This window comes from Megalopta genalis, chromosome 4 (genome assembly GCF_051020955.1).
Source record: "Megalopta genalis isolate 19385.01 chromosome 4, iyMegGena1_principal, whole genome shotgun sequence".
Lineage (NCBI taxonomy): Eukaryota > Metazoa > Arthropoda > Insecta > Hymenoptera > Halictidae > Megalopta > Megalopta genalis.
The window spans coordinates 27,082,773-27,101,751 of NC_135016.1; the positions used below are offsets into that span (position 1 = coordinate 27,082,773).

At 41.5% G+C, this 18,979-nt stretch overlaps 2 protein-coding genes across 10 annotated transcripts in view; one reads left to right on the forward strand and one right to left on the reverse strand.

Moving 5' to 3' along the window:
* Nucleotides 1-9,166, forward strand: part of Fkbp14 (peptidyl-prolyl cis-trans isomerase Fkb14) — a 164,325-nt gene extending 155,159 nt beyond the window's left edge. The window contains exons 3-4 of one of the 2 annotated variants that reach the window (XM_033473784.2): nucleotides 5,132-5,244; nucleotides 7,496-9,166. In XM_033473784.2, the coding sequence (XP_033329675.1) occupies nucleotides 5,132-5,244; nucleotides 7,496-7,684 (302 nt within the window). In that variant the 3' untranslated portion in view covers nucleotides 7,685-9,166. Of the gene's footprint in view, nucleotides 1-5,131; nucleotides 5,257-7,495 lie in introns of both variants that reach the window. The other variant, XM_033473783.2, reaches the window with a different exon arrangement.
* A 1,842-nt stretch (nucleotides 9,167-11,008) lies between these two features.
* Fhos (Formin homology 2 domain containing) overlaps nucleotides 11,009-18,979 on the reverse strand; it is a 385,440-nt gene continuing 377,469 nt past the window's right edge. For all 8 annotated transcript variants that reach the window (XR_013033133.1, XR_013033134.1, XM_033473786.2 and 5 more), the window contains one exon: nucleotides 11,009-13,812. Coding sequence is in view for 3 of the 8 variants with exons in the window: in XM_033473786.2 (XP_033329677.2) it covers nucleotides 13,739-13,812 (74 nt within the window). In the remaining 5 variants the exon portion in view is untranslated. The remainder of the gene's footprint in view (nucleotides 13,813-18,979) is intronic.

An 18,979-nucleotide genomic window follows, 5' to 3' on the forward strand; every position in this document is an offset into this window, starting at 1 on the left:
CAGTGAGAAATATTTCATGGCGTCTGTAGGTCGGAATGCCGTGTCTGCGGTTCTTTGTTGCGGAAGAACGTCTAATGAGAAGTTACAATGTTCGAGGGCCGTGCTGCATGAGCCGGGCTAAATGCGGTTTATGCGTTTCACGGTTAATTAACTTCTTTACCGGGCAAAAGACGAGTTCGCTGGTTACTTTCGCAAAAATGTAATTCGCGTAGCGATGTTTACCATTCCGGTGCGATATTCGACGAAGTTGGTTAGTTCGTCTTGACGGAATTTTCTGGTGTTTCCGTCTCGCAGATCGTGTTGTTTAAACATAATATACCGTCGCTGCATATTCATGAAGCCAAGAAACGAATTTTTAGCTAACACGACTCCACGGTTCTTTTAACATGAAAAATTGCGATTGGAAGCGACTGCATAGTGCGATGCACTAAAATACTTTTTAATCGTGAACAGTTCGTAGTGGTCTAGGGTCAAAGGGGCGAAATTTTCTGTCGGTCGGTGATCGAGTTTTTAGAATTTGCTGATCCAGTTTAGCACTGCGAATTCGATGATACGCGTCAATGCAACGTGCTTGCCGGAATTTCGTTACCGAATTCCCTGACGTTCATTGATCGATTTGTAGGACGCAGCGTTTCGAAATAGTGCAATGATTCGATTCTTCGTGGCCATTAGCCGCCAGTAGCGAATTTCTAAATAACAAGTGCACAATAGCAACCCAGTTGCGTCGATTTTGCAGGGGAAATTATTGAGCGTTTATTCAGTGCACTCAAATCGACATGTGGGGCATTCAAAACGAATGCATTAAAGACGATGAAATATCTTTGCACTTCGAATACATTCTATCCACCTTTATCAGAAATTCGTCAAATTCGCGTTCAGCTGAACAAGAGCTAATTCCTCGATTAACAGGTTAACAAAAACTTCGTATATACGGTCGGGATAACCTTATCAATTCCACCGTCTGAGCCCGGAAGATAAAACTCGGGCCGCAGCGATTCGTTAATTCGGAAAATTTCGTTCCTGAATCGACAATAGAATAATTAATTTGCCCATTATTTCGCAGCTTCCCGGGCTTCCTATCGCGTTAATTGGTATCTAGACGCTATAATGGCCGGGGCAGTCCCTTCCCGGTAGAACGCGGAGCGTAAATAACGAGGAAACAGAGGATGGAAAGCATTTCAAGTCGCGGGGATCGGGATCGAAAATGAAAAGGTTTGCCTCGGATAGCGCGGCGGGGGAGAGGCGGCAGAGGAAGGAAATTGCGGACAAAGAAAAACGAATTTGATTCCATCTGTCGTCGATGTTGCTGCGGTCATCGAGAACGAGAACGAGAAACTTTCCCGGTGGGACGCGGCGTTTATCGCGCACGATCGTTCGATTTTCCCCGGCTAGAACGAGATTCGTCGTCGAACTCAAAAACATACCTCGCTTCGTTAATGGCGTTTCTATAAGTAATGAATTATTGGCCGGCATATTTCATTAGGGCCGGCTTAATCGCTGCGGGACCTCCATAATGGATATCGAATGCAAGACCATGCGCGCGATTGTGAATCAAACGCGCAGTTTACGAGCTGCAACCGGTACGACCTGAACGATCTAAACGCCAACATAGATGCCGCAGAAAATCGCTCGTTTCCCTGCGTTTACTAACCCTTAGCGCTTCACGCGTTTCTCGAGTACTACCTACCAGCAAATCCGGCACATTTTTGGAGCGGAGCGCCTGAGATAAAGGAAGTCTTATTTCCAGCGGAAGAGATTACACGTCCTTGCGAATGCATTTGATTTTATTTATTGTATAAATATACATTTTCCTATTGTAAATAAAACATAAATCAGCACCAATCTTTTGAACTTCAGCAGAAAATATGAAAGCCATGCAGCAAGAATTTCATCTTTATTAGAAACTTTGGGAATCAATTTAATTCTAAGTTTAAAGCGCGTTCGGGACATTGTGCAGTGGTTTTTCAATAATTGTTGCAACGGAAGTACGATTAACGACGCAGCTTGTGCTGATTTTGCACATTTTTGGAGCAGAGCGCCTGAGATAAAGGAAATCTTATTTTCAGCGGAAAAGATTACACGTCCTTGTGAATGCATTTGATTTTATTTATTCTATAAATATACATTTTCCTATTGTGAATAAAAGATAAATTTTTAATTTTGTAATTCACCATGGTGCGATATCTTTGGTAACAATCTCCCATGTGCATTCTGGGTTTACTTGGACTAGTGACACAGTATTCACTTTGCCAAATAGAGTTACTAGATATTTCTTTCAAGTTTAGAACATTTCCTGCGTAATTGTTGGTTTCCTTTATAATTTCATTTACCAATTCGTCCGTGAAAAATAATTTTAAATATTGTATCGGCTGTTCGATGTTTGTAGGAACTTGTGGTCCAATGACCTGTGGCAATACACTAAAAGGTATTCTATCTGGAATATGTAATTTCACTTTCAATAATTCTCATTCTTCGTCTCTTTGGTAGTATAATTTCGCTACCACTACTCGAAGTGTCAGAATCATAACCAACATTGTCTTCCACAATGTCTTTTAACTCTTCAAAATCAAATACGTCTTCGGTATCGCTCGGCTCTAAATTCTCGTCATAATATTTACTTTTCTCCATGTTGCTAATCATAGAAAAGGTCAAAAAATGGTTTAACCCCTTAACGTGCACGCTCGGGTTAACTCGAGCGCGCTAAACTGGCCAAACTGTGCACACTCGAGATAATTCGAGCGGCGTTGTACTTTATGTTGCTATAATTTTTCACACTCGAATACAATCGAGAATTGAAAATAACAATGTGAAAGCAAAAAAAAATAATCATTTTATTGATATTTATCATTTACATGGGATTGTAAACTATAACACTTACTTATTCAAGTATAAAATATATCCTTTTTCTACTTATCACTTACGACTTATCTGTTCCTTGTGAGCCGCTCTCCGACAGCGTATTCATATTCAGATTCTGATTCGCTCATTTTTCAATATATATTTTACTAAAATATAATGTACAGTAAAATATAATAATAATAATAATAATAATAACAATAATAATAATAATAGTAATATTCTGAAAATTAGAATTGCAATAAAAATTTTGATTATTTTTGTATTTTTGTAATTTTCTTGCCAAGACAACGTTCTAAATTGTGTTTTTTTACATTAAAAAAAATTGATCTTTTTTGGCCGGCCTTTTTCAAAAAAACTGTGCATTAAGGGGTTAATCGTAATGGTACAGACTTGGCACGTTTTAACTACAGATAACAATTGCTAAAGCCGACGATAACGTATGCTAAAAACATTTGGGTCCGCAGCGGAGCCTTCGGAGTTACGGAACAAATGACAAATGTCTCCGTAGTGGAGCCTTCGGAGCGCTAAGGGTTAAACGGTGTTTCGCATTTAGAATCGTAGAAATTAATTTCAGAATAACCGCGGTTTTCTGTTTACGCATTTCCCTTACCGATTCATCTGTTTATTTATCCAGTGAGGGAATTTCTAGTTCTCGTGCGTCAAAGATTGCCTGCACCAGAAGCGAAACGTGCAGCGAAGCGATAACAATTCCATGAATTAGAAACAGGAGATTTTGGCAGATTTGTCGTTCGTTGTTCGTTTCTAGAGAATGGGCTCTGATTGGTAGTAAATGTCAGCGACAAGAGGTCCGTCATACGTCATCGATACAGGAGCTCGGCGTTGTGGACATGTTTTTCACGGGGTCAGAGAGGGTGCACGGCTCGTTGGGAGTCGACGGGTAAATAATAGAAAAGCCGCGGCAATCGTCTTTCGTCAGCGCTGACAGAGATGTATTGGATTTTTATTGGTTTTGAGCAATCAATGCGGTCGTTGCGTGTCGTTCGATCTCCGGATTGGCGAAACATGATAGGAAATCAGAGACATTTGAAGAACATTTCTTCCGTCTCCCTCGGTTATTCGCGTTCCGATATTCTCTGCATAATGTATCGCTGACATTAGTCACAAATACGAGACTGTTTATTACCTGTTTACAGTAATGTCTCCCTTACTGACGTTCAGATTGTCCACAAAAATGGACAATTTGGGAAGAGGAGATACGATTATCCGATCCTTGCGGCTCGTTTTTATAATTGTTGACAATTTATAACTATGAAAACAAACCGCAAGGCTCGAATAATCGTATCTCTTCTTCCCAAATTGTCCATTTTTATGGACAATCTGGGCATCAATTAGAGAGACATTACTGTATTTGCAAAATAAAACGAAAAACGAGGCAGCTTACAAAATCAGTATCTCGTATTTCAACCACCCGGTAACACCATTTTTCGATTCTTTGTCAACTTTCGTCGTCGAGTAATGTAAACCACTGTTTGAATTTGATAAGTTCAAAATGTTCGCGTACATTCATACATCGATATATCCATGTAAATTGATTTTATCATTTTGAAAGAAGTTCGATAAACATCGGAGATAGTACATATGAGAGAACAGATTGTATAACTTCTAAAGCAAACTCGATGCAATTTATCGTGAACTGAAAATCGCAAAGCTCCTTTGTCGATGTAATCACGATTAATTGCTCCATAAAATTCCCGGTCATTTTTACCAAGTTCGATGTTTGCCTTTACAGAAATTGTTTCAACGAACGACTCGGTTCGTTCCGCTTCCCTCGCGACTCGTAAAAACAATTTGATCAGGTTCGTCGAAGTGAAATCAAATATCCGCTTCGGCGTGCACGGATTATTTTAAGTGGTAGAAAGTTGAAAGAAAGTTAACGATTGTTGGACACCGGTCGATTATTCGCGGGTCGGGTTAATTTTTAGTCGACGGACGACTCGATTATCACAGCATTTCACGGTGGACTGGATATAAGCGGAATAAAAACTAGCGAGGATCGCGGCGAGTAATTAGCGAGTAATGCGCGCAATATACAATAATTGTTTAATTCACCGTTTTATTTCGCGATATCACTCGAAATGCCAGAGTCGGAATCAGGTAATTACAAAGTTTCCTCTTGAAGAGTTTTGTATCCGAGCGTTAAATTTTAGATTGGCTCGAAATGCGGAATTACGGGAACGAGGGTGCGCGGTCTGTTTCGTTTAACCGGCAGAAATAACGCAGGTACTTATTAATCGGATATTTCTGATTCCAGGTGCAACGTTGTTGTTCGAGGTTGAACTGATCAACATCAGCGACACTCCGCCGTCGGCCAACGTGTTCAAGGAGATAGACAGCGACCGCGACAACCAATTGTCCCGCGAGGAGGTGAGAGCAATGGCAAGATCATTTTGAATTTTTTCTCTAGGGGTCACTCGTGGTGACGGTGCTAGACCAGTTGTGTTTAACCAAAATTAACTAGATTCGAAATATTTCTAGTCCGACAATTCTGTAACTACATTCTCAACGTTCAAATTAACAAAGTAGGTACACACCGCATGCATTATTCGTAGCACAGTTTTGCGACGCATGGTAACTCTACTAACGAGCAATTATTTTTAATTACCATCCGTAAGAACCGCGAGATACGAAATTAGTTGAAGTTGTTTCGAATTTCGGTGCAATTTTAAAAAGTCAAACTTTCGCCGGTAAATTGAAATATTAATTTGTAATTTTGACCAACCGCCAAGATCATTTTATGAAACATCGTTTCACCGTTAGCCATAAAACCACCGTACCATAAAACGTAACGATAAAAATGAAACGTTGAATATCAAATATTCGAATCAATATTCGTTCGATATCAAATATCGAATCGGCGTTTCATTAACAGACTACTTGGCTCGTTCGTTTCGTTCGATCGGTAGGAAACTTGTTCTCGAACAAATCCAAGTGCAGACCGATCATACCGTTGCCGGCTGACAGGCTTATCTCCGCGCGCAAGTACAAAGGATTAACGTCTGCGCATTTTGCACATGGGAGGGGAAGGCTTACAGCACTCGAAACGTTTATTTTTTTATTTTTTTTTTTTGTGTTAAACTGCAGCGAACAGCGAAATTACGTTTTATTTTCTGGCCCTGTCGCACGGAGCGATACATTTGTTTCAATCACAGTGACGCGCTCGGAACTTAACTGATTCCTATCTGCGAACGCGAACTGTTGAAATCAATTCGCGCGAAACATTGCAGCACGTAGCTATTGGCGAGTGCGACAGGCACAACTGGTATCGTATAATCAATATAGTGCGATGTAAAAATCGTCCGCATTAATCGCAACACAGGAAAGTTACGTGAACAGCTTTTTTTAATTTATCACATATTTTTACTGTTTTACATTCTAATCATTTTTTGCTATAAATACAGCAAGTGTACAATATTCGAGGATATTCAAAATTCATTAAAATATGATGTCCTTTAAATTCGCATCGATATTTTTATTATTTTTCCATTTTAACGCTTCCGCGACCGCGCTAGAAACCTCAAAAATTTTCATAAAATTAAAATATTTCATTCGATTAAACAAAAATTATGAAGCAAACTTATATGGCATCGATTACTTCTTCAGCATTCGTACCTCTTGCAAATCTTAATAAAATTAAGCGATCATTTTTAATTTTTCATTAATTATCAATTCGGTCGTCAATCGACTGAATTTAACCCTTTGCACTCGAAGTCAATTACTCAATTACTCCTTCAGCATTCGTACCTCTTGCAAATCTTAATAAAATTAAGCGATCATTTTTAATTTTTCATTAATTATCAATTCGGTCGTCAATCGACTGAATTTAACCCTTTGCACTCGAAGTCAATTACTCAATTACTCCTTCAGCATTCGTACCTCTTGCAAATCTTAATAAAATTAAGCGATCATTTTTAATTTTTCATTAATTATCAATTCGGTCGTCAATCGACTGAATTTAACCCTTTGCACTCGAAGCCAAATTAACGCAAAATTTAATATAGTTTTTCTGACCCATGGTATTTCCATTTTATGTAACTTAATGCATTTTGATCGTATGAAATTGAATTTTGTGACTCGTGCAATAGTTACGCTTTCGACAGTTCTTTAAATAACAAACAAATTTGATTAATAAAATCATTTTGAAACGTGACGTAACAGTTTTTATTGGTGCCTCGGAGTCGCCAGTCGAGTGCAAAGGGTTAAAACGGGGAGATCTCCCCGTTCGATTGGCTAAGTGTTAATTGTACCTCCGTTTCTGTTTAACATCGATTACCAGGACAATGCTAGAATATTTATTTAACATTGTTACTTGACATCGATCGCAGCTGGATAAAACCTTCCCGGTTTTAATATTTACGATAATTAACAGAAGCCTAGCTACGATCAGACAATTCTTTGCACTCGCATATAACCTATCTCATAAACCTGAAATTCGTTGTTCATCGATCGAATTGACAATTCATACATTATTCTTCGCGATTAGCACGAGGTCGATACTCAAGATCGAGCCTGAAACGAACCGAATAGTTTTTCCAAAATGTTCTCGCGTTCAGAAAGTAATTTTCCACATCGACACAAATCCAGAGAAAATAATCGACGCCGTGTTTACCGTGCGCAGGTGAGCGAGTACCTGAGGAAGCAGATGATCGAGGCGGACCAGGGTAGCGCGGGCGACAACGACCAAGTGAAGAAGATCCTGGCGGACCACGACAAGCTGGTCGAGGAGATCTTCCAGCACGAGGACAAGGACAAGAACGGTTTCATCTCGCACGACGAGTTCACCGGGCCGAAGCACGACGAGCTCTGAAGTCATCGTGCCGCGTCGCCGCGTCTCCGAGCACCGCGTCGCCCGCGCCCACGCCCGCGCCCGCACCGCCGTCGGCGTTGTGTCTCGTGCCACCACGTGTTCACCAACCCGCGGAATCGCTTGGTCGAGTCCCATCCGGCCCGCGTCTACCACTGAAGAACAGGAACCATGGTGTGTGCCGATCGATCCGCGCTCGTCCGCGGGTCCTCTCGACCGTCGACCGCTCGTCCGCCCGCCTCGAGGCCCTTCGACGCGCCCGCTTCGCGCGAGCTGCCAACGGAGGAGCGACCAAGGGTCGCGGACGGACCTCCCCCTCGCCGGGAATTTGATCTCGCGACGCTGCTCGGACACTGCCTGGGCCTTGACCGGGTCGAATGAGTGCGTCGCAAAGTGTCCGGAAGCTTCGTCCTCGCCTGGAAGCCGTCTTCCTCTCGCCGGGAGCTCGGCGCGTCGCCCTCGGGGGCCTAGGAGGACCTCGAAGGACCTAGAAGGACCTAAAAGGACCTAAGAGGACCTAGGACCAGGCGCCATCGCAGACAGGCAGAGCCGTCGCGTTCTTCCATTGCCGAGGGTGCTGGCTGCGAGGCGACCCGAAGAGGAGAAATTCCCGGTCGAGGGGCAAAATGTCACGCGTGAAGGCGGAATCGACTTGTCGAGGATCGATCGCGCGATCGATCCGCGCGGGTGGTTCTCGGGTCTGTGGTTTCCGGCCGCGGAAGCGTTTCCTCCGAAGCTCGGGCGGGACATTGGTGGGACAGCGCGCGACGAGCCGAGCGATCGAGATCCTGGCGCGAAGCGAGGCACTTCTACGCCTATCATAATTATAACAAATATATAGATAGAAAGAGACAATGGGAGAGAATTTATGAGAGGAGCTGAGAGAAAGGGTGGGAGAGAAAGAGGAACCGAGAGAAAGAGTGGTTTTTCTACACGACTATAGAGGTTAGCATTAATTAAGCGCATCGGCGTAACGGTGCTAAATGAATCACACGCGAAACGATTATTGTCCCCTCTCTCGAAAGCTTTCCGATCGTTCAATACCCCCGTCCCCTTGTCACCCGCCCTCCCCCGCCTCTGCCTCGACACCCTCCCCCTTCTCGACCCCTCCCGTCACTGTACACAAGCCTGACACATCCCTTAACCGCGATCATCGGACCGTTCCGTTCCCTGTTCCCATTTTTTATCCGAGATCACCGGCGTTATTACTCGGCCACGAAGATATCGCGCGCGGAAGACGTACGTGCACGTCGGGACTGGAGGTCCGCGAGCCAGGAAGGTGCAAAAGCCGGATGCAAACGCGTGGCGGAGATGAACGGCGGTCGCATAAATTGTACACGACGCTATCTTTTTTCTCCAACGATCGTCGCGCTATCATTATTACACTTTTAACTGATACGTTTTTATTACTACATTATATTGTATGTTGTTAAAGTTGGACGAAGGTTAATAATAAATCGTGTGTCTCGAGCACAGTTTGTTATACGCCGTGTACTTGTTTTTCATTCCACAGCGACTCGAACCCCTCCCACGTCCCGTTAAAACCCAGTCGTCGACGTCCCTGCTTCAACCTGAGAAGAATGGACCACCGCGACCGGTCGGTTCCCTTTTCTTCGGAGAAATTGTTCCGCGGCGACTTTCGCGTGTTCCGTGCGCGGTCCGCGCGACGTCCACGCAGACGTTTCTACCCGTAGATCGTCGCCAGGTTATCGTGCCTCATCGTGGTCGCTCCACTCGTCCGATCATTTGCCACTGCTGTTTCAACTCTGCGCGGCCATCCAGCGTCATCGTTCTACCCGCGCGCACGGACAGAGTTTACATTTTACTTGTGCGACGACAATCCATTTTCAGTCCAATTGTCCGGATGCGGAGCACTATTCCACCGAGCGCTCCATTCTACTACCCGAATGTACAGCGTAGTTGCTCTACTTTTCTAATTGTAGCCTCTATACCGCTTGCAACAACTGGATCCATGGTTCTCTCGTTCAACTCGAGTATCCTCGTACCGCACACGTCTGCCTAGACTTGCTTTAAAACCACTCGTCCGATCGTAACTATCCTCGTTCTACGTATCGCGGTCCTTGGAACTGTTGGACGTTCATACGTTTCTTGCCTGACCTTATCACCGTTCTACTACTTGCCTGCTTATGGCCCCCCCTGTTCCATTTGTTCGATCGTTAGTCATCCTCGTACCACTTGCCTGCCTATATGGCTTACTTGTTCTACTTGACTGATCGCCAGGCATTCGTATCTTTCTTGTCTGACCGTGCCGCTTCTATACTACATGCTCGGAGATTATGGTTCCTCGTCTGTTCATACGGTGTAGAGTAGCTCGCAAGCAAAAATGGACTATTTGGAAAGAGGAGATACGATTATTCCTGCCTCGCGACTCGTTTTTATTATATTATTTATATATAAATTATATTATATATATTATTATCTTATATGTTATTATATTAATTATATATATTATTATATTGGTTTTATTATATTATTTACATATAAATTTTATATTATATATAATTATCTTATATGTTATTATATTAGTTATATATATTATTATATTAAGTTTTATTATATTAAAGAAGCCACGAGGCTCAAATAATCGTATCTCCCCTTCCGAAATTCTCCATTTCTCTTTACAAGCTGAGGAACAATTGGTGAGAATTCACTGTATTTATTTAACTTGACCGCTTGCAGTCACTATACAGGGTGTCCCAAAAATGTCTCGCAATACGGACATTTGGGGTAGCTGAGGTCATTCTAAGTAACTTTTTCCTTTTCGAAAATGCAATCTGCGGCTTTGTTTACGAGTTGTTAACGAAAAACGCTGACCAATGAGAGACGAGGGCGCGAAGTTCGAGAGTGAATAGTCGTAAATCGCGAGGCTCGAATAATTGTATTTCCCCCCTTGCGACATTCTCCATTTCTGTTTATAAGCTGAGGAACAATTGGTGAGAATTCACTGTATTTATTTAACTTGACCGCTCGCGCGCGCGCGAAGTCACTATATTATTTCCCTCATCATAAATTCATTTTTCACAATGTACGACTATCTTGATTCCAGCTGCATGAACAACGATCACCCTCGTTCTACCGTCATTTGACTCGTTCGATTACAAGCCATCCTTATCCTAATTATTTCAACCGCCACAATTCTGCTTTTTGCTCGTCGCAACGAAATAAACGTTATCTCTATAAATCTTACCTTGTGTTTTCCAATACTCCGAAGCTTCTGGCACGACAGCCCGCTCTGCGAATAGAAGAAGAGGGAACGGAAGATGGAACGGGTGCGTAGACACGGGAGCAGAATCGAAACGGTGCAGGTTTTTTGCTGCTCGCAATTTTATTTCAATTCATTTCCACAGTAAATTACAATGATTGCGCGTACACGGTGGCGCCACGTTGCACGGATAATAAGGTGATGATTAAGTTAATTAAGTGGCTCCTCTCTCTCTCGCGTCGAACAAATCACACCGTTCCGCGTTCTTCCTGGAACTACCTCGCGTAATCGACGAGCATCGTTCGTCGCAAGCACGGGCTTCTCTCTTTTACATCGTACGGAGAATACGATCTCGCAGGTAAGAAGTTTATCCGCCGCGAAATTACTTGGTAAGCGACGTCACGAGACGTTTCTTTCTTGTCGTTAACGTTACGGGTCATCAAAATAGTTTATTAGAATAGTTTAGAAGTTCATTCGAGGCACACGTTGATACGATCGTCTGGTCCTCGCCCCTGTCGTTCGAACTTTCTAGCGGCCGCCTAGCACAATGGCTACCTACTGTTCGGTCTGGAACCGTCTGCCATTGTCCGCTACAGATTCCAGCGCGTTTCGTGCCACGTCAGACACCGCTGGTTTATAATTACGCGTATGAACTACGACCGTTTTCTTGACCGTCGAATTCGAGTAAAACAACCTGTGGAGATAACTCGAGGTTCGCGCAAGTTTGCATACATCTGCGGAATCATTCTGTAGAACATTGTTTTCTTCGCTCTCGGTTAACACGTTCCGTGCCGAGCTTTTTTTACTCGAATCTTCACACTTTGATATTTGACTAAAACTTGATGTATTACGTGCAATTATTAATTCTCGTACACGTAACAACGTAACAAAAACTTATCAACGCCCATTCTTGCGGTGGAAATTGATTCTTCGGTTCTAAATTTCTTGTAAACAATTTGTTCAGTTCACTAAGTAAACATGCAAGCGTGTACCATCGATGGTACACGTGGCACGGAACGTGTTAACTTAGAAATTTAATTTACTCCGTATGCTACCGGTTTTTACAACGTTGCGTTAAAAAGATGTAAAAGATGTTAAATGTAACAATTACATTCGAGGAGCATGCTCACCGATCAATTTCAAGAAATAGAAAACTTCTCTCTCGCAAGATCGACGTTGAAAAATAAGACGTTTCTTAATAATCTATAAAAAGATCTTGATTGAAAAATGAATCATCGAATGTGTCGCGTTACCAGAAACTTTTCCAACACGATCTCAGGATATTCCCCGGCAGTTTCACGCGCTCGTTCGTAACTTTATACCGTGGACGCAAGTGACGGAACAGCGACGAAGGAATAAAGAGCGTCGTTCGGATAAACGAGAAACGAAATCTCATAAAACCGTGGCGCGGGGCGTTCTTAAAGCCTTCTTTACGCTTTTTAATTTCCCGCGTGTGGCGGGAGCCGCCGCGTGGCACGAAACTGCGGCGAAATAAATTGGCTCAGTGTCGCGAACTTTAATAACATTTTCATATCATGCAACATGCAAAGGAAAATTGATTCAAGGCACGCCGGGAAATGTCTCCGCGGTCGTCCCGCGCGAACGTTCGTTCCTGCGAGACTGTCACCGCGGAAGATGCATCCGTAAACTTAATTCACTTCGCGGTTGTTTTCTATTTTTTCATTACTCTCTTTCTCTCTCTCCCTCTCTCTTTCTCTGTTCCGCCAAGAGGAAGATGAAGAGGATATCAGTTTCAAAGTTGTCGCATTCGGTCGCGGGGGCGGAGAACGATGAGCCGCAAGCACGTTTACGGAGCTCACCGGAAGTCGCGTATATCTCTCGTGAACAAGTCGCCCGACTGATCACTGCGACATATTTCCTTCATCTGGCAGTGAAACATTTCTTCGCGAATGCTCCGCTATTAAAATATAGTCGGTGTGCCAATAAATGATTCACGTTCTCTTGGTGTGTATTCGGCTTCGATTTGTCGGATAATTAATCTCTAAGTTACCATTTAATATCTTTTAAAATATTAAAAGGAGCTGGATATTTTTTTCCTTTAAATGATAATTTCGATAGCAGTTATTACATATTATTGAAACTGCCTTTACACAAAGTGTAATATATTTACACTGCAGATTTATACTCATTTAGACTCACTTCATTTTCATATTTATTACCGCAGATTTCATGCGGGTTTCCATTTTAGTAGACAGGCTTGACAAAACTGGGATTAAAAGCGATTTTAAAAATAGAACTGTCTTAAATCGTATGGAATTTTGTGTTCCATATATTTTCGATAATACCGTTGATCCATAAAAGTTCTGATAAAAAGATTCGATCTTATCGAATACTACAGATTTTTGGTACCCCGTCAACTTCAAAAATAGGCAGTCACAAAAATATTTTAATTACCAGCTTCACCGTTCCAGCAAAAACAATAACGAGTGATCTATTGGCACACCACAAGCTGCTTTTTCCATCTGTTAAAAACTAGTTTAGAATCCGAAATGCGTTTACGCACGTTCTCTTGCTAGATTTCACACGGTTCTAGCTTTCATTCGTGAGGTGAGAAGAACGAACGACAGAGCGCGACAAGATCGAAAAATAGAATCGAAAGCCTCGGATCTTCGTCTTCGGCAACGGGTTTGTTAAACATACTATACTTAACGCATAACCTTGGCGTAATCTCCGCGATTCCCCGGTGGTCGCGATACGTTCGTTCGTTTCCGTGGGATCGCGTTATCCTGGCCTTGTCATCAAAGGTTCGATGATCGTGCTACCAATTTGCTCTCTTCTCGTGGACGAGTCACAGGTTTCGAGTTTTATCACAGTCAGTAGCCCTTGATGTAGGCGGCAATGTGCTTCTTCTCCTCTTCTGAGAGGCCGTTCTTCAGCGTTCTACGCACTGTCGAGCAGACAGAATCGATATTTAACGATTGCTTCGGCGAACTGTCGGGTTAAGATGCAGGCATTGGTTAAACATTTTAAACAAATCGCGTACAGAGAAAATATCGGTTACGAACGTTTGCCAATTGTTTCGAAAGATTTCTTTTATCTGGATTATTCACGGGAATATCGAATCTTCGATATTCAAGAAGAATCCTGGAATCACATTTTTTGCAGATTTCGCTTGGAAAATGAACTTCCGACGATCGTTTCGACAAAATTTTAGCGCAGACGCAATTCCACGGTAAAGAAACTTCATTTCGCGTGTGTAATACGGTTTGCACGAACCTCCGCAATTGTTGTTACTTAACAGTTTATTTGCCGTGTACTATAAAAGTCGAGTGCAATGTTCTCTGTACACGAAATGTTCAGCAGCCACCTGAAAAATTAAGCAAAGACACGTCACTCGAAGAAAGGCATTCCAGAACAGGCTCGCATGCGATCGAAAGGGGGGGGAAAAATGCCAAACAATGGAAACATAATTACTGGCGCAGTCCTCGGTACAGCCGGGCTAAAATATATTTCTGTTTAAGATCCGATCTGGCCGCGTCTAGCCAAGACACATTGTCCATCAGATACAGACTTAAAGCAGAAGGAGCAGTCGGTAATTAACAGGGATTGTGTGCGTCTGGTTAGAATGTGGCGCAACGTGTAGATCGATAGAAGTGTGTTATACACCGGCAGTCACACCTGTAATTTACCACTGCCTCGGTTCTATGTACATGGCAAATATGCAGCGAGCTATCATTTTGAATCGCGCCCCCGGGAATCAAGGCAAACTTCTTTTGTCGAATTCGCTTGGTCACGCGACTCTCTCTTTCACGCAACTCGCATCCGAAGTAAACGGTCTATAAATCTACGAACTCTAAAATAGCGTGTGAAGATGTACGAAACCACGGTTAAATACTATTTCGAATACTATGTAGAAAATACGCTCCTCCGCAAGGTTGAACGATCATTAAATTTTACGACCAACAAAATAGCCGCTCTTTGAACTACCGTAACTTGATGTAAACAAATCTTACGACATTCTAGTTGCGCTCATTTTGAAGCGCGAAGTATCTAGTTTTATACATCTCAACTTTCTTTCGAATATCCCTTGCTGTTATAAAACAGTATGAGAAACTATAGTTCGTCCTCGTTCAAAGTTTCACAAATTAAGAATTGCTTTAAGCTTGCAACATTTTTGTCTCTAGAATCATGTCAATGTGTTTTTATAAATCGACCGAAATCTTTGGATCATATTTGATCGAACAGAATGACATTCGTAAATAGCAATATTGTCGATTTTTCCATTATAACTATATCGACATACGTTAAAATATTGAACTCCGATATAGCAGCATAATTACACAATTCTGAATACATCTTCCGTTCTCATTGCAAAAATGAGACCTTTGTACTTCAAATGTATTGTATCAAGAAACTATTAATTAGTAGAAGGAATAAGAAGAAAAATGTTTAAAACATATTACTGAAGCAATTTGGAATACTTATTCTTTCTCCGAATAGCTGGATCATGCGATACAGCGGATAATGTTTTCAATGGTATTCGAAATGTCCCTTACTATTATAAAACAGTATGGGAAACTATAGTTCTTCCTCTGTCAAAGTTTCACAAATTAAGAATACCTTTAAGCTTGCAACATTTTTGTCCAGAATCATGTCAACGTGATTTTATAAAGGGAAGGAATTTCGGTCACCGACCGAAATCTTTGGATCATATTTGATCGAACAGAATGACATTCGTAAATAGCAATATTGTCGACTTTTTCCATTATAACTACATCGACTTACGTTAAAATATTGAACTCCGATATAGCAGCATAATTAGACAATTCTGAATACGATATCTTCTGTTCTTACTGCAAAAATGAAACCCTTGTACTTCAAGCGTGATGTATCGAGAAACTATCATATTAATTAACAGAAGGAATAAGAAGAAAAATGGTATTCAATGGTTTTCAATGGTATTCGAAACGTCCCTTACTGTTATAAAACAGTATGAGAAACTATAGTTCTTCCTCGTTCAAAGTTTCACAAATTAAGAATAGCTTTAAGCTTGCAACATTTTTGTCTCTAGAATCATGTCAATGTGATTTTATAAAGGAAAGACTCCTGTTTGCAACGTTCGGTCAAAAGTTGATCCGACAGTATTTGCAAAAACACGTTAAATTGAATAATTTGTTATGCCCAGAATGATCGATCGAGTCCAAATTGTATCACCGTGCCGTGCAACGTTTATTTTGTCAACGGTGTATAGAACGCAACAAATAAACGGTCCCCGCGTCCATAATTATGAATAGTGGTAGATGGATTTGGAAAATTATCTCGCGCGACCGCGGCCTTTCAAATGTACAATTCCGAGCACAATGCCGATGATGATTATCATCGGAATATTGTTTCGACGACCTTTTGTTCCGAATGAAAGATACATTCCATGATTTGTCGACATTATCGTTTCCTAGCCAAACATAAACAGTATCTGTGCGTAATGGTACGTCTGGATGGTTCGTTCGATCGTAATTAATTAATTAATTAATTAAATTCCGGTATTTCGGCCCGTGTTCGAGTCGAATTTTCAACGTTGCGCTACACGCAACGAACGTATAGAATTTATAAGCAGACTGAATTGTGCACGTGGAATTAGAAGATTAATATTTGTTTCTTCATCCGACAGACTCTACTCTAAGTATTATTGCTTATTGTACCATAAGTTGGATCTAGAAGTTATTACGTCGAGTATCTTTCTCTCTCCTTGTCGTCTCCGTGGTGCGCGATACACGTTATATTTCATATATTTCTATGCAAAAATTAATATTACATTCATTTTATAAACATTTTATAATACATTTTAGCGAGAAAATAAATTCTGATGTCCGCAGTTAAGGATTAATGAAGCATTTATGGAGCCTGGTTCGGTCTCAATCTACTCTGATCTCACCGATCGAATTCCGTTTTATGTTCTTAGTTTAATTTGTTAGAAAGCGACAGGATAATATCTTTGCAACAGATCATGTTCTTGTGCTGTTGATAAACGCTATTAAAATTGGCATCTCTATACCAGAGCGAAGTTATTAACTGCTGAATTATATGATTTCAAATATACTGTACACCGCTATTCAGACGTCTCATTCGATTAAATTACCGTGTTCGTAATTACGATCGAAATTATACAAGGACAAGCACGATTGAATTGCGGATTAGGAAATATTAATTAATGGCGGCGGAAGTGAAAATTATTCATCTGATATATTCAAAGCTCTCGGCTACAATGAAAAGCAACAAGAACCAAGAGATTCGCTCGTGCCATTACATTATAGTTAATGTATTCTAGTAAATACTAGTATACCGTGGTATATAAATTCTAGTAAATACATTTGGGCGCTACTTCAGTTTGCCGCGGGCGGCGCATAGCAATCAACACGGTACCTGAAATGCAATAATATCGTTCGAAAATATTGAAGTACAGCAAGCTCAATTCTCTTTGCTGTTTGTAAAGACGGAAGGAAAATCCAAACACAAAAATTCGGGCTCGGTGGAAAAAAGCAGGTTCGTACAGGGGAAAAAAGGATTTTTGTTTGTGACCGATTTCTTTTATCAACAAAAGGAGTTTCCGGTTGGTCGAGTCTTCCCTTCGAACGAAGTAGAAAATCATAAATCCGTTCACAGAATTCGAACAATTCCGTCGCGGTGAGAAATAACAGGGAAGCCGGTGGAATAAAAGACCGAAACGATCCCGAAGCCTCGACGCGGTGCGGCGCGGCGGCCCGGCCAGGCGCCGGGAATCCGGATAAGCTATCGCGTCGACCGCGATCGAATTATTAAAATCGAATTTATCCCGGCCTGTTACCGTACAGGAACCGGTGAACCCACATTGTCTACCGATAATTCGGGTTTCATTATCTACAGCGAACGCAGAATCGACGGAGCCGCCGCTAAGAACCAACCGCGACAACGATTCCGAACAGATTTCGACAATTTAATTAATCTCTTGATGCTTAAATCGCAGTGTTCGATTCTAATTTTTAACCTCATGCAAATCATTCGAATATTAAATCAGCACAAGCTGCGCCGTTTATCGTACTTCCGTTGCAACAATTATTGAAAAACCTCTGCATAATGTCCCGAACGCACTTTAAACTTAGAAATAACCCTTAGCGCCCCGAAGGCTCCGCTACGGAGACATTTGTCATTTGTTCCGTAACTCCGAAGGCTCCGCTGCGGAGCCAAATGTTTTTAGCATACGTTATCATCGGCGTTAGCAATTGTTATCTGTAGTTGAAACGTGCTAAGTTTGTACCATTACGATTAAATCATTTTTTGACCTTTTCTATGGTTAGCAACATGGAGAAAAATAAATATTACGATGAGAATTTAGAGCCGAGCGATACCGAAGACGTATTTGATTTTGAAGAGTTAAAAGACATTGTGGAAGACAATGTTGGTTATGATTCTGACACTTCGAGTAATAGTAGCGAAATTATACTACCAAAGAGACGAAGAAAGAGAATTATTGAAAGTGAAAGCGAAGATTCGTTGCAAGACTTAGATGAATGGCGCGATGTTACGGAAGAATTACATATTCCAGATAGAATACCTTTTAGCGTATTGCCACAGGTCATTGGACCACAAGTTCCTACAAACGTTGAACAGCCGATATAATATTTTAAATTATTTCTCACGGACGAATTGGTAAATGAAATTATAAAGGAATCCAACAATTACGCAGAAAATGTTCTAAACTTGAAAGAAATATCTAGTAATTCTATTTGGCAAAGTGAATACTGCGACACTTGTCCAAGTAAACCCAGAATGCACATGGGAGATTGTTACCAAAGATATCGCACCATGGTGAATTACAAAATTAAAAATTTATCTTTTATTCACGATAGGAAAATGTATATTTATAAAATAAATAAAATCAAATGCATTCGCAAGGACGTGTAATCTTTCCCGCTCAAAATAGGACTTCCTTTATCTCAGGCGCTCCGCTCCAAAAATGTACTCGAGAAACGCGCGGAGCGCTAAGGGTTAAAGAACTATAACAAATCTACCGATAAATGAAGCGTTAAGATGAAAACTAAGTTCGCCGCGATCGACGGAAAAAAAATAAGATTTCCTTT